Source organism: Bufo bufo, chromosome 1, assembly GCF_905171765.1.
Source record: "Bufo bufo chromosome 1, aBufBuf1.1, whole genome shotgun sequence".
Taxonomy (NCBI): Eukaryota; Metazoa; Chordata; class Amphibia; order Anura; family Bufonidae; genus Bufo; species Bufo bufo.
Genome location: NC_053389.1, coordinates 465,616,169 through 465,632,323, shown reverse-complemented (window position 1 = coordinate 465,632,323; position 16,155 = coordinate 465,616,169). Strand labels below are relative to the sequence as shown.

Sequence of the window (16,155 nt, the reverse complement as noted above, 5' to 3'; positions counted from 1 at the left end):
ATAGTATAATGCCTTTCATTGCAACCTCCTGTGCCAGGTCAGCGGCAGCACGATGATGTGGTCATTGCGCTGACCGTGACCCGGCACAGGAGGTCACTGATATAATCGCGACATCCTGCGCCGTTCTACTGCCTCATGGGCTTTAGGGCTTGCGGCCAACTGCTGCCCTTGCCTCATGGCAGAAGCAGGCATGACATCACTAAAATACAGCGATAATTAAGAAACGGCTATATAGTCATATCGCCCTTTCTTAATACTGCAGTATATTGTACATGCTGGTTACTCGCCCAACACTAGGTCAGTCCAGGAGATGCTGCCGACACAAGGACCGGGTTTCCTGGACCCACCGCCTAACTGCCTGCTCATCAATGGAACAGAGAGCTGCGTTTATTGGAAACGAGCGTCCGTAGTAACATTCTTTCCTGGTAATCGGCCGGACAATTGTGCAGGGTAGATCTGCCTTTCCGGATTTGTTTGGTGAGTTGTACCAGCTCAGGGTGCCTCCCTGCAGGGTGTTTGTCTAGGGGGAAAATACTGCATGCACTGGCTCAATTATATGGCGGTGTGCACCAGTGTATATAATCTCTTGGCGTTTGTGTATTTTGTATAGGTTTTTCCAGCCGTTCAAAGTTGGAGCGTTAATGCAGTATTGGGGTGTTTCTGTGCGGAGTTTAATTGGCATGTACTACGGATGGTTTGCAGCCATTTCTTTAGAATGGCCGTATAGACCTTTTTGTTTTTGGCTTGGATCCACATGGCTTCATTGCAACAAGTGTCTACATAAAGAGTTGATGGCCCCTATATCTAATGCTGTAGGTACAGAATTTGCTCTGCTGATACAGATCCTCCTGTCTGTTCTGTGCACTGTTATCGCCTGTGTCACATGGCCGTATAAATGGACCGCCATTTGTGGCACACCAGCCTGTAAACGGTCTTTTTCTCCCTGCTCGATGATGATCTGTCCTGAGGACCCGTGCACACCGTGATAGCTGATTTTTGGTCTGCAAAAAAAGGTGTGGTTCTCGGTCTGGGCACACAAACCTGGAAATTACGGATATGTACACGGCCTAGTGAATTGTATGGATAGGTGTGCCTTCTCTTTTAAAAATGAGGAAAAAAAAAAATCCAGTGTTGTGCATGAGGGCTAACTTCTTTAGATCAGAATCTAGGGCGCTGCAGGCATGCATACCCGGTGGTGGCTTGGAGAAGAGACATGGGGACCCCCACCCATCAGACGTTGTGCTCTCTGCAGTCTGGGAATTATGGTGGCGGGGGATACTTCTCTTTAGATGCAACAGCAGGCACAACATACATTGAGGGAGCGGGCAGTATTAATTTTTGCTGTGTTCTGTAACGTCGCCCTGCATGGGTTTGTCAGGCCTCAGATGAACTAATTAGATTAATCAAGAAGCTTTCCTTAGATAATCATTTCGGGAGCCATTGCTTGTGCTGGAGCTCGCTGCTGGTAATGTGCAGTTGAAGGTCAAATGCTTAGCAGAGGATAGCAGCAGCGGCTTAATCTCAGGCAGGCAGTGCTTTAACATTACTTAACGATTGGCTTTATACATATCCCGGCAAATCGTGCCCGGACCCCGGCATATACTGCAGTGCTGTCCGCTGGGGTTTGTCAAACTGATCCAGTTGCCCTTAAATTAGACCCATTTGGCCGAGTTAATGAAAGCTGAGGCACTACATTTATCAGGTGGAAGTTTGTGTAAGGGCTCATGCACACGACTGGATGTATTTTGCGGTCCGCAAAAAATACGGATGACATCCGTGTGCATTTTGTATTTTGCGCAACGGAACAGCTGGCCCCTAATAGAACAGTACTATCCTTGTCCGTAATGCGACAATAATAGGACATTTTAAATTTTTTGGAAGAACACAAATACGAACGTACAGAAATGGAATGCACACGGAGTAACTTAATTTTTTTTGCGTACCCATTGAAGTGAATGGTTCCGCATATGGTCCGCAAAAAAAACGGACACAGAAAGAAAATAGTTTGTGTGCATGAGCCTTAAACGGGGAATTTACCATAACACCCTAATGTTCTGTTAATGAAAATAATTGAAAAGCCTCTGTCACCACTTCTGGCCTGCCATGAGATAACCGTTCTGGAGCATCTTGTGCCGTTCCTCCGGTATTACTCCTGAGTATTTGTGAATTAACTGACAACTGGGCATTACCAATCCTCCAGTGGTGGCACCAGGTCACTTTACAGGAGAAATACCAGGGACCGCACGACAGTGGGGCAGATTTCCTAATTCTGAAGGTGGTGACAACTTAGACAGGTAGTCTAGACACGCACCTCAGGCCGGATGATATGTTTGGTACAGGGATAGACCCTTTTTTGTGTAACTTTATACCAGCTATTGGTTGGCACAGAATGCCACATGTTGAGCCCCACCCCCTCGGTGAGCCAGAACCAGTGTGGCGCAAAAATTCCTGATAACATTAGTAAGAAAAGCTGCTTCAGGATCATTACGGTATATCATGACGTGCGCAAGTGTTTAGTAAATTAGACGTGTCGGAAGGCTAGGTGCACATGCTGCGTATTTGTATGCAGAAAATCCGCACCAAAATTGCTTAAGAACGCGCATAAATCACCACTATTTACGGCAGATTTTCTGTTTATTTTAACCCCATTGACGTTTCTGGGGAAAACCACTATATACTAAGTGCGGAATCGCACAGATTGTAAGCAAAGAAAGGTAGTCTGCTCTGAAGGCATAAACCACATATATGTAATATAGTAACTAAAACGCCAATACTAGAAGCAATCATAAAAAGGTTTATAAAATATATACTTAAAATAGGATAGAAGTTACCATGTGCTGCGGATATTAAAATCTCCACGGCAGATTTTACACGTAAAAAGGGAAAGTGTAAATAAGATTTATCAAATCCCATTCACTTTTTAGGGCAGTTACACTTGAAGGGGTTGTTTATTGTAAAGATATTGGTGGTCTATAGGGTCCACCTCCCAGCACCCCTGCTGATCAACTGTTTGAAGGGGTAGCGGCTAAAGCTACTGCCTTCATAAGTAATCTTGGCTGTCAGTGGTATGTGGATCCCCACAAATACTATATGAAACCGTATTGTTAGTGGGAGGCAGCACTGCAGTTTGCAGGCCGATGGTTTAAAGCGCGACAGCGTCGGGACAGACGTCACTTGACATTGCGACAGGTGTCCACTTGACCTTTAGCTCCACTCCATGGATGAAGAGCAGAACCGCTTTTATTAAATGCATACAAATTGTAAAGTGTGTGTAGTCTAAGGCTACTTTCACATTAGCGTTTTTTGCGCTTCCGTTACAATAATACAACCGCATGCATCCGTCATGAACAGATCCGGTTGTATTATGTCTTCTATAGCCATGACGGATCCGTCTTGAACACCATTGAAAGTCAATAGGTGACGGATTCGTTTTCTACCGTGTCAGAGAAAACGGATCCGTCCCCATTGACTTTCAGTGCGTGTCAGGATGGATCCGTCTTGCTCCGCACCACATCACGGACAGAAAAACACTGCTTGCAGCGTTTTTCTCTCTGCGATGGGGACGCAACCAAATGGAACGGAAAGCATTTTGGTGCATTCCGTTTCGTTTAGTTCAGTTCAGTTTTGTCGCCATTGACAATGAATGGGGACAAAACTGAAGCGTTTTCTTCTGCTGTTGAGATCCTATGACTGATCTCAATGGCGGAATAGAAACTGCTAATGTGAAAGTAGCCTTAGTTGTAAGTCTACAGCTCCTGCGCAGACTTGTGTGTCTCCATGGTAGTAGACTGGTCCTGTAGTCATGGCCATGCTTCCAGACCTAAGCTGTAGGGGACAGGTGGATGGCTGGTTTGTATCTTACCATGGAGACGTAGGGCCAGATTTACCATTAGCTCAGGTCAGAATAATGGAGTGAAAAAGTCCCAAAAAAAGTCCCAAACGCTAAAACTGCGCACAAATTTGCGACTTTTTTCTGCTCTGCACTATGCTCGCCAGTTTTCTGAAAGTGGGCGTGTTTTCTTATGTAAATGAATCTCTAGACAGATTTACTATTGGGACTATTTAAAAAGTCGCAATTTCACTCCAGTGAGGACCATGCATATCTTATGAGACTTTTTAATAGAACGTGCGACTTTTTCGTAAAGATGTGCGACTTTTGTAAAGCTGCTTACTGACGGATAAACTGCTACCGTCAAACCACATTTATTACAGTCTTAAAGGGCCGATCATAAATCTGACTTGGCTAAAACTGACTTTAGCCATATGTGAAAGTGGAGTGAACCTTCAGAGTAGTGATAAATCTGGCCCACAGAGTCTAGCTCTAATGAACACAGTGAAATTGCATTTATTTTATTTTATTTTCTATGTGTTGAAAAAATAAAAAAACAGATGCGAAGGTGGACTTTATTTGTGATTGAGATTTCTGAATATATTGCCAACTGGGTGCGGCCTTACAATAAACTAAGGCCGCCATTTGCGGAGAGCCGATGGGGCTTCTCTTCTGCTTGCACAGTCTGTAGCGTTGGTTTATTTGTACTGATTTTCACATGGTTTCTCTTTCCTTAGTGCATCCTGGATACCGTCACATGAAATGATGCAGAAGTTTACCATGGAGCAGTATTCACGACATATTTGTGGAAGTCCCCTTTGAGTTCTCTTTTTTTTTTGAACACCCCTTTAACATGAACTTGGCATAAAGTTCTTACCAAGGATTGTTTCATCAGTTTGGCTGAAGACCCCGCTGGATTTCCCGAACCTGTCTGTTCCTTTGACTGCTCCAAGGGATTGTCTGTGGCAAACATGGCAAACAATTCAGTTGCATATAGTGGGGTCAAAAACTCCATAAATGAAGCAAATCATGGTGGTGACTTTGGGATCACGGTGGAAGAGCTTCGAGCTCTTATGGAATTGAGATCAACGGATGCATTACAGAAAGTCCAAGATTGCTATGGAGATGTCTATGGTATTTGTAGTAGGTTGAAAAGCTCACCGCACGAAGGTAAATGACAATATTTCTTCTCATTTGCAAAAGCAGTTGATGTTCATGTTTTCAGAGTTCTGAGTGATTTGAAGACCTGGAGCTGAGAACATGGTTGTTTATGTGGCAGTGCTGAAAGCATGATCAGATCACACCAGTGCTATACTAAAATGGGGGAAAACCAGGAAAAAAATTGTCTTAGGCTACATGTACACGACCGTACGGGTTTTGTGGTCCGCAAAAAAAAAACGAATGCCACCCGTGTGGTTTTTTTTTTTTGTTTTTTTTGTTTTTTTTTGCAGATCCATTGTAACAATGCCTAAAACGGACAAGAATAGGACATGTTCTATTTTTCTTGTGAGGCTACGGAACGGACATACTGATGCGGAAGGCACACGGTGTACTGTCTGCATTTTTTGAGGACCCATTGAAATGAATGGGTCCACATCCTATCTGCAAAAGAAACGGAACAGACATGGAAACAAAAAACGTTCGTGTGCATGTAGCCTTAATCTGACCTAATGGGGGTTGTCAGAAATGGCCAGCCATTCAGACACACAGGCTTAGCCTCTTTTAAAGTCCAGTGGTCCACGATGCGTGGTCTCCAGATGTATGCACTCTGTTTCCAGATGCAGACCTATTGACTGGAATGGGTCCGCTATCTGCAAGATATGGCTAAAGATGGGACATGTCCTATCCTTTGAGGTGCAGAGGCACGGCCCCGGAAGCCCACGGCCACAGTACGGGCATGGAGCACTTATGGTTGTCTGAATGGACCCTTAGGCTACCTGCACACGTTGTGGATTTGTAAGCATGAAATTCTAACCCAGGGCTCGACAAATCCCAGGCGCCAGGTCGCCATGGCGACCAGAAATTTAGTCCTGGCGCTTGGGTATTTGTCAGCCCGTTTTCAAAGGTGCCCGGGCGATGGGTGAGGAGCTGCCGTTCTGTCCGGAGGCAGCACCGTTTGAAACAGCTCCTCAGTCAGTGAGTCACAGCACACAGAGAGCGAGACGCTGGCAGCAGGGAGGGGAGGGGCTCGGGAGGAGTGTAATCTGATCCTAGAGTGGAAGCTGCTTCTGCCAGCCCCTCCCCTCCCCGCCCACCAACCAATCAGAGCTGAGGCAAGGACTAGCAGCTCTAGGTCACTGACACAAGTACAGGAGGAGTCTAGAAAGAATCGAATGAGTCTCGGGTTAAAAGAATCTAAAGATCCTACAGTTAGTGACTCATTCGATTCTTTGAGTTAAAAGAACAGGTTACACTGAGGCTGTCGGCTGATGCTTTTGTTGCAGCAGTGATCAGATTAAGGGACAGGAGCAGAGAGATAAAAGTGACAGGACACAGTTTAGATTACAGGTTGAATTAACCCTTTAGGATCAAATTGGCTTCTCAAGGAGATATACATGTTAAAAGGCATCCCTTCTTCTGTCTCATTCAGTAGCTATATAACTAAGGCTACTTTCACACTTGCGGCAGGACGGATCCGGCAGGCTGTTCACCCTGTCGGATCCGTCCTTCCACTGTTTCGCCGGACCACCGCTCCGTCCCCATTGACTATAATGGGGGCAGAGCTCTGGCGCAGCACTGCAGTGCAATGTGAAAGGCCGCCGGACTAAAAGTCCAGCATGTCCAACTTTTTAGTCCGGCGGCCTCTCACCGCGAACTGCCGTGCTGTGCCGGAGCTCCACCCCGTCCCCATTATAGTCAATAGGGTCCGGGGACGGAGCGGTGGTATATGCAACATGGTATACAGCATTATTGTGGGGCTCTATGGAAAAGTGTGGGGGGGAGCACTATGGGGGCACCTACTGGGGGCTTTATGACGCGGCTCCGCCTGGCTCCTAACTTTTTTAGCTGGCTCCTAGATTCCAAGGAAATTTGTCAAGCCCTGTTCTAACCAAAACACAAAAAAACACACACAAATCTGCAGTATTTTGTTGAACTTTTGGTGTGTTTTTTTTTTTTTTTTTTTCATTTTGTAAAACGCTCCTAATCGGCGTTGTGTGTACCCTTAGCCTTTGTTTATGGGTTGCTCTGTGCTGAAGGCAATAGAAGGGGTTCCCAGGTAGGGTAATATCTCTGATGTCCATACATCCAGGGCTGGCTTCATGTCAGAACCGAACAAAAGTAATGATGACCCCCTGAAACCCAGTACCCCCGGAGTTTCTCTTGCATGTGCTGCTCACTCCTCCCCCCGACTTCCCTCCATTATTGCAGCGGTGTGCATGAAGCATGTGCGAAAACCTTACCTAAATCACAGTCCGTGTGAACGCACCAGAATACTCAGTGCTTAACCTGTTTAAAGGGGTTATCTGGTAATTAATATTGACTATCTATCCTCAGGACCCCCCAACGACCAGCTGTTAGACTGAGTGTGTCTTCCTAGGTCATGTGACATCACCATAAATCGGTGACATGGCCTAGTTGCTGTTTAGCCCCATTGAAGTGTATGGGGCTGAGCTGCAATACCAGTGGTAGCCGATGTATGGTGCTGTGCTTGGAGAGGCGCTGGCTGCGCTCACCACAGCTCTGGCAGGTGCGGCCGATCCCTGAAACAGCTGATCAGTGTGGGCCCGATTCCTGGGAGATCGGTCATCATTATCAATGTCTGGATAACCCCTTAAAGTGTGCTTAGAATTTCTCTGATTCTGTGATTAAATGTCCGCTTTATATCTGATATTATAAGCCCCCTCCCCCTCTGATTTTACAATATGCAGGAGAGTGTGCTGGTAGCATCAATATCTGCCTGTGGGCACCCTGACCACTTTACCGCACCCACCAGGAGCCCACCCAACCCCTCATGTGAACGTATTAATCCTTTCAGCGATGCTGGGCATCTCCTCCACCATCTTCAGCAGCGTGTAGCATATAGTGCCTGGGACATTAATAAATGGAACTGCCTTACCATGACTTTCTGATGAACCTCAATACAAGCGTCTTGGTTCCCCCATTAATTTTACTGTAAGCGTCTCCCAGCCCCAGTATGCCCTCATGCCTTGTAGGAGAGAAGAGGGCATGGATAATATAACCATTCTCCAGTGTTTTTCTTGCCACTTTGTGCCATTCCATTTAATTGTAGGAGGAATACCAGAGGAACAGCACAATGCAGAGTTAGGTTAAAGATGTTCCCAAATTATTTAATGAGAAATGCAAGTATTTACTAAGGGCTCATGCACACGAACGTATTTGCTTTCCACTTCCGTTCCATGTGTTTTTTTTTTTTTTTTTTTTTTGCGGACCGTATGCGGAACCATTCACTTCAATGGGGCTGTAGAAAATACAGACGTTACTCCGTGTGCATTCCGTTTGTCCGCATGGCCATTCCGCAGAAAATTAGTGCATGTCCTATTGTCCGTAAATCACGGTCCGAGGCCCCATTCAAGTCAATGGGTCTGAAAAAAATACGGCACGCACACGAAACACATCCGTATTTTGCGGATCCATACTGTAGAAGTGCTATGCCCAGCCCATACTGCTCATGTGTTTGGTGATTAATAAGTTACTGTTTCTGTACACGATCCGCAAAAAAACAGATCAAATACAGAAACCATACGGATATGTTTTGTGCAATAACGGAATAGAAGGGGACTAAAATCAGATATGGAACAATGGATCAGTGAAAAACGGACCGCAAAACAACGGTCGTGTGCATGAACCCTAAAACAGATGTCAGGAGAGGCGACAGGTCCACTTGAAGGAAGAAGGTCTCCTCTAATCTGCCTTCTCTTTTCAAGAGCCCCATAGGAGCCGCAGGGACTAAAGGCTGAAACTATGGTCATCCCACCCTGCCATTTTTGGTTGAACTGCTGGTTGACAACGTAATGTGTATGGGGGGATCTCCTAACTCCCCACCGACAGACACCCAGTCCTGTTGTATTCAGGGAGATAACCCTCCATAGGTCTCTGGCAGCGGCTTGCTTCATTCTCCCCATTGAACCGAGCATGCATGTGTATACGGGAGTTCATTACGAGCATACCTGTTACTACAGTTGGAGTAGTCTACTTCTTATGCGTGCGTTGAGGGCTCCAGCCATGAATATGCTGCAGGTTTCATTAGGAACATCCTGACATTTACCATTGTACTTCTTATTCCGTACAAGGCATTGAGTGACTGTCATTTGCTGCCTGTATTTTACCAGGGCAGGTCAAAAATTACCCGCACTCTGGCGGTGGAATTATTTTAATTGACTTTCAGAAAAGACAAATGCCTCATTTTTTACATAATCTCCCTAGGCCGAGCTGTGTAGTCTTGAAGCGTTACGTCAGTTCATTTGTGACTGTGGTGCGAGAGACATCGGCTGCTTCACTTGTGATTTGCCGGAAAGAAGAGCAGCGTGCAGCGATTTAGTTTTTTGTGCTGTGAGGGACATTTAGGCCCCTTTCAGACGGGCGAGTATTCCGCGTGGATGCGATTTCGCGAGTTGAACGTATTGCACCCGCACTGAATCCCGACCCATTCATTTCTATGGGGCTGTTCACATGAGCGGTGATTTTCTCGAATCACTGAAAATCGCAGCAAGCTCTATTTTGTGCGTTTTTCACGCAACGCAGGCCCCATAGAAGTGAATGCGGCTGCGTGAAAATCGCAAGCATCCGCAAGCAAGTGCGGATGCGGTGCGATTTTCACGCACGGTTGCTAGGAGACTATCGGGATGGAGACCCGATCATTATTATTTTCCCTTATAACATGGTTATAAGGGAAAATAATAGCATTCTGAATACAGAATGCATAGTACAATAGGGCTGGAGGGGTTAAAAAATAAAAATAAAAATTTAACTCGCCTTAATCCACTTGAACGCGCAGCCGGCATCTCTTCTGTCTTTCTTTGCTGTGTACAGGAAAGGACCTGTGGTGACGTCACTCCGGTCATCACATGATCCATCACATGATCTTTTACCATGGTGATGGATCATGTGATGGCCGGAGTGACGTCACCACAGGTCCTGTTCCTGCACACAGCAAAGAAAGACAGACAGAAGCGATGCCGGCTGCGCGATCAAGTGGATTAAGGGGAGTTAAATTATTATTTTTAACCCCTCCAGCACTATGCATTCTGTATTCAGAATGCTATTATTTTCCCTTATAACCATGTTATAAGGGAAAATAATACAATCTACAGAACACCGATCCCAAGCCCGAACTTCTGTGAAGAAGTTCGGGTACCAAACATGCGCGATTTTTCTCACACGTGTGCAAAACGCATTACAATGTTTTGCATTCGCGCGGAAAAATCTTGCATGTTCCCGCAACGTACCCGCACCTTTTCCCGCAACGCCCGTCTGAAAGAGGCCTTATCGGACTTCGTGCACAGTGTAGAGAAAGTGCTTTCTTTGTATGAATGGATAGAGGTGTGAACCATGAAGGAGCCAGATACCTGTCTGACTGATAACGTGGGTGTGCACGTGAACTGATTGTTGGATAGATGTGTGAGAGTGGATTATCGGCCACGGCTCTGCGGTGAAGACAGTGGTGCATTCCTGGCTCACAGCTCAGCCTAAATATTTTAAATGAGGGCATATAAAAGCTTGTGGACAAGGTGAGAAGCAGGGAGATTGTCAAAAATGATGCATTTGTCTTTTCTGAAAGCAGATTAAAATAAATTCTACAGCCAGAGTGCGGGTGATTTTTGACTCCTCGTATTTAAGCTCAATATTTATAGAAAATATAATATATTTTTTTAAAGAATTTTTGGCTGTTTTTATTTTTCATTTCAACAGACAAAATATTGTCCTTCTATATCAGCACAAAGAAAACTTTTGTACAGATAAGTATCCTTTACTGCTGCTGCGTGAGAAAAACTGTTAGTAATAGTAGATTGGTAGAATTAGGATGACGCTGAGAGCCCTATTGTCCTGATAGGATGAGATACTCTGACTCCCTCTCATCCCCTTCCCTCTGGTCGGATTGATCTGACTGAGAAATTCATGTGAGGCTGTGGAGTCAGGGACCAAGTAAGTATGAATCTTCTATTTATGGAGCAGGCCCAGGGCATTGCATTAAAAAAATGTTTTAATTATTATTCCCAGAGAACCCCTTTAAGGAGAGAGGCTTGCACCGTTGTCGGCACTGAAATCCCATTCATTGAACGCTTGGCAATGTAGTTTCATGCTCAGCATGTTCTTGGATAACCTGGCATTTGCTGAGCTTATGACTCCCATGGGGAGCACTTTCCACATTGTATGGAATCACTTACCTCAAGTAAAAAGATGGTTCTTAGTGACTCTACTTGCTCAGGTGGTGAGTTCAGAAACCTAAAGCGTGCGTTCCAGTTGCGGAGATTTGCTGCGTGCCATTCACCATTCTGACGGTTGCTCCTCCGTATCTGACAAGTGCACACGTTCTAAGGAACTGCCGGTTGGTCACATGTGGATTATTAACTGGCTGACGTCTAAATGTCATTCAGATAATCTTTGTGAAAAATGTCAGTTTTTCCCATGTGATATGTCAATGAGTAAAAGTAGATGTTAGGGGAGCTACCCCAGTCCGATATCTCCTGTGCCGCTGGAGGGCGACGAAGCTTATGGCGAGCCTCATCATAAGGCTACTTTCACACTGGCGTTTCTGGGTCCGCTTGTGAGATCCGTTTCAGCGTTTTGGTGTCCGCCTGACGATGCGAGCCAAACGGATCCGTCCTGACTCACAATGTAAGTCAATGGGGCCGGATCCGTTTTCACTGACACAATATGGTGCAATTGAAAACGGATCCGTCCCCCATTGACTTTTAATGTAAGTCAAGACTGATCTGTTTTGACTTAGACTTTATTTTGGATGAACAATGCAAACGGATCCGTTCTGAACGGATACAAGCGTTTGCATTATCGATGCGGATCCGTCTGTGCAGATACAACACGGATCCGCACCGAACGCAGGTGTGAAAGTAGCCTAAATTCAGAGCACCCTCCTGCAGTCTGTGCACCAGAAAACCAGTGTAAGTGATGAATACTCCCTTTTTATAAAATTCACATCGCCACCCATCCATTGGTTGAATGACCGCTATACAATGTACGGCGCTGTGCTTGGTGAGCAGGCAGACGGCTACGGTGCTCACAGGAACGCCAGTGCCTTGTCAAACAGCTTATTGCTGCCGACCCCCACCAATCAGATACTGATGACCTATCCAGAGGACAGGTCATCAGTATTTAAATCTCGGAAAACCTGCATTTTTATTTTTTATTCCAGTTTCCCGTGAAGGGGGTGTAGTAAACGACACCCAGTGTGTACAAACCAGTAAAACCTGCTTGGTCTTGGAGCCTCTCAGTAAAATGGGTTAACCCAGCCTTACTCGTCCGCCCTGTTTAACGTCAGGCAGTTGACCTTTTTCTCCCAGGCCACTGACTAATAGAAGTTTCCAGCCATTATTGTCCACAAGCCAATTTAGGTTTACCATTAAACGCTGTGAGCACGCTGCTGGAAGTATTGGCGGATTTCCTTTAAGACTCCGTATAGAAGCGTGTGCCCTAAGTGCTTTGGCCCCTAATCAGGGAAAGGGCTTTTAGAAGTCCATGTCCAATCTGAAGACTATTGTGACGCGCAGTGTCCGCATTCCTCACCGGCTCTCCGAGAGGAGGAGAATCCAGGCATGCCTCATTCACCATTGGAGTAGCTGGTTGCCATGGAAACTGACCAGTCGTTAAAAACACACTATCTTTAGATCCTGCGTTACTAAGACGCTCCATGATTTTAGTGATGTGGATTTTTCTCTGCATACACTTACATTTCTACAAGAGGCTGTTAATCCACGGGAGATGGGCTGCTACTCATTAACAGCCCCCCCGCCCAGACTGGACGCAGGCTACCTTATCTCAGTGTGCAGTGCCTTTAAGTGCAATTTATCCTTTCACGTGAGCTCAATTTATTTTTCCATGTAAGCTATTACTTGAGGCTGAAGAGAGATGGACTGCAGTGTTCTTCAGTAGACCAGAAATCCAGCAAGGGCTGACCTTGTGATTGATACTTTGATCCAAGTCCCTCAAAAAAATGAAGGCAGAAGCTTTTTCATATTATAACCATTATATAAACACATACAGTATGAATAAAAAAAAATATATATATTTATTTTATACATTTATTTATAAATTTTTTTTGTTCTTGTTTACACGTTTCTATTTTACCTGTTCCTTGTCTGGTTTTTGCTTTGCTTTTATTTTATTTTTTTATTTTATGTGCAAACTGGGATTTCTGTGGGGACATGGTCCTCCGAAGTGTCCTCCTAAATGGATAATGGGCGATGCATGACTGCAGGGTTTGTCTCCAGCCATTCAGCAGCAGTTACATAGAAGCTGACCAAAATAAAGGTTATAAGGCATAATGAAAAGGTCCAACCTGTAGGGTGCTGCCATAGGTCGTGGCTATGCTGCTTTTTGAGTGCAACAAAAAAAATACCGCATCAGCCAAAAACACATTGCAGTTTGTGCAGCAGCATATCCACATTTACGTTTCGTTTTCTTACAGCAGAGGGGGAAAAAAATTGCGAATCACACACTGCGAAACTGAATTACATTAATTACAAAACTGAGTTGCATTAATCCAATTTAAGGCCTCTTTCACACTAACGTTTTTTTCCCGTTTTGCGGGCTGTTTTTTGGTTCCGTATACAGAACGTATTCATTTCAATGGTTCCGCCCAAAAAATTTAATGTACTCCGTATGCATTCCGTTTCCGTTTTTCCGTTCCGTTGAGAGATAGAACATGTCCTATTATTGCCTGCAAATCACATTCCGTGGCTCCATTCAAGTCAATGGGTCCGCAAAAAAAAAAAAACGGAACACATACGGAAATGCATCTGTATGTCTTCCGTATCCGTTCCGTTTTTGCGGAACCATCTATTGAAGATTTTATGCCCAGTCCAATTTTTTTCTATGTAATTACTGTGTACTGTATATGACATACGGAAAACACAACGGAAACAAAAAACGGAACAACAGATCCGTGAAAAACGGATTGCAAAACACTAAAATAGCCATACGATAGTGTGAAAGAGGCCTAAGCCTGATGTATGTTTCCCCTTCCTGGAAAAAAAGTCAACATTAGGGCTCATTCAGACGGTCGTATGCTATCTGAAAAATGCGGTTCTGTTTTTTTTTTTTTTTTTTGCAGATTAGATACAGACCCATTCACTTCTATGGGGCCTTTTTCTTCCGTTCTATGGTTTTGCAAAACAAATAAAACATGTCCTATACTCGTCAGTGAAAATCAAGACGTGTCCCTATTGAAGTCTATGGGTCCCCAAAAATGTGGAATGCAATAATTTTTTTTTTTTTGCGGACATGCTGAACTGCCTGATAAAAAAAAAAAAAAATAACTGCATTTTTGCAAATGGCATGCGGCCATCTGAATGTGCCCTAAAGCGCAGGTAGGCCTTCACGACGTCTGTGTACTTGTTGGCACGTTAAAGAGCTTTGTACTTTCACTTAAATTAATAGAGAATGGTGAGATTGGCAAAATCTGCCTGGATCCACCTAAAAACTGTAAAGTCATGGCCAATAGGGCTCACCCTTCCACTGCCTATTAGATAAGATCTGTCTCTAGTAAGGCTAGTATCGCACCTCCAATATGAATCAGACAAATGGAGGATCGTCCAGACACAAACTGCAGGATGCAGCAGTTTGTGTCCGGCCGACTCTCCATTTGTCTGCTGGAACAGCATACGGGCCTCCACCGCACCCCATTAAACTTGGAGGCTGGCGGGCATTTCACTGAGATTCTGAGCCTGATAAAAGCACTGCCTCAACACAGTTTTAGAAAAGAAGCGCTTGTGTGTCTGTAAGGGTGGGTTCACATCACGTTTTTTTCTATCCATTTAACGTAAACTAATGCGAAAAGCATAGCACTTCATGCTGAAACAAGGGATAATATGGCTGAGGAAAACAAAATGGAAGCCCAAAAGAGACCTGTTCCTTCAGTTATGATTTCTACAATGAAGCACAGCCATTATGCAAACTTTTTTTTTTTACTCGGGTATGCTTTAAAGATGGCCCCTGCTTCAGAGTGTAGCAAGCGCCATAGCCACCAGTTTCTGCAGTTTCACACAGCGGTCAGTTATGCCATGCTCAGGAGGGTTTTCCCCACAAGCGTTGCCCTCCTACTGTCCAGACAGCTTCTCTGCACTTCTCTCAGAGGCAAGTAAATGTTTTTAAATATAAACATTTTTTAATTAAAATCATCCATTTCTCCATAATAGAAACAATAAAGATAATTTGCAACGCCATGTCCCAAAACGCCTGAACTGTTAAAATAAAAATTGCAGATTTGCTGTTTGTTTATCCCCTAAAAATTGAATAAAAAGCGATCCAAAAGTTATTCAGACCACAATGGTATCACTGAAAACTACAAGAGTCCTCACACAGCTCTGTAGATAAATGTAAAAAAACTTGAGGGCCAAAATAAGGCGATGGAGACCATTTTTTTCCAAAGTTTTCCATTTTTTATATATTTAAACACAAGAAAAACTCTATAAATGTGGTGTCGCTGTAATGTACTGGCCCAGAGAATGAAGGGCACAGGTCCGTTTTACCACATAAGGAACGCCATAAAAACAAAACCTATAAAACACATTTGGAGTTTTTTTTCCAGCTTCCCACGACATCATATGCAGTATTAAATGGTGCAATTACACAGTACAACTTATCCCTAAAAAAAACAAGCACTCCAATGTCTGTGTGAATGGGAAAATAAAAAGGTTATGGCTCCTGGAAGGCAGGAAATAAAGAAACGCAAAAATGAAAAATCCCTTAATAAAAGTGGTATTCCACAGGATAGGAGATAACTATTAGATCAGTGAGGGTCCTACCACTGGGCTACCCAAATGAAGAGTTCATTTGGGTAGCCCAGTGGTAGGACCCTCACTGATCTAATAGTTATCTCCTATCCTGCACTCCATTCAGTTCTATGGGAATTCCGGAGCTAGCCAAGCTCGGTACTCGACACTCTGGAACTCCCCTAGAAATGAATGGAGCGGCCACGCGCATGCCCAATTCGGGTACAGGGACCCCATTCTTGTAATTGGTGGGAGTCCCAGTGGTAGGAACCTCAGTGATCTAAGTTATCCCCTCCTGGAATACCTTTTTAATGGGTTAATGCATATTTATTTATTTGTAATGTTTTGATGTGTGGCAGCACCCTTAGGCCTCCTGCACATTTTTTAAAAAAAAAAATTTCCGTTCCGTTTTTTGCG

The 16,155-nt window shown here is 44.5% G+C and overlaps 1 protein-coding gene across 5 annotated transcripts in view; it reads left to right on the top strand.

The window, feature by feature from the left end:
* ATP2B1 (ATPase plasma membrane Ca2+ transporting 1) overlaps positions 1 to 16,155 on the top strand; it is a 110,060-nt gene that overhangs the window by 25,636 nt on the left and 68,269 nt on the right. For all 5 annotated transcript variants that reach the window (XM_040408724.1, XM_040408740.1, XM_040408719.1 and 2 more), the window contains exon 2: positions 4,567 to 4,999. In XM_040408724.1, the coding sequence (XP_040264658.1) occupies positions 4,801 to 4,999 (199 nt within the window). In that variant the 5' untranslated portion in view covers positions 4,567 to 4,800. The remainder of the gene's footprint in view (positions 1 to 4,566; positions 5,000 to 16,155) is intronic.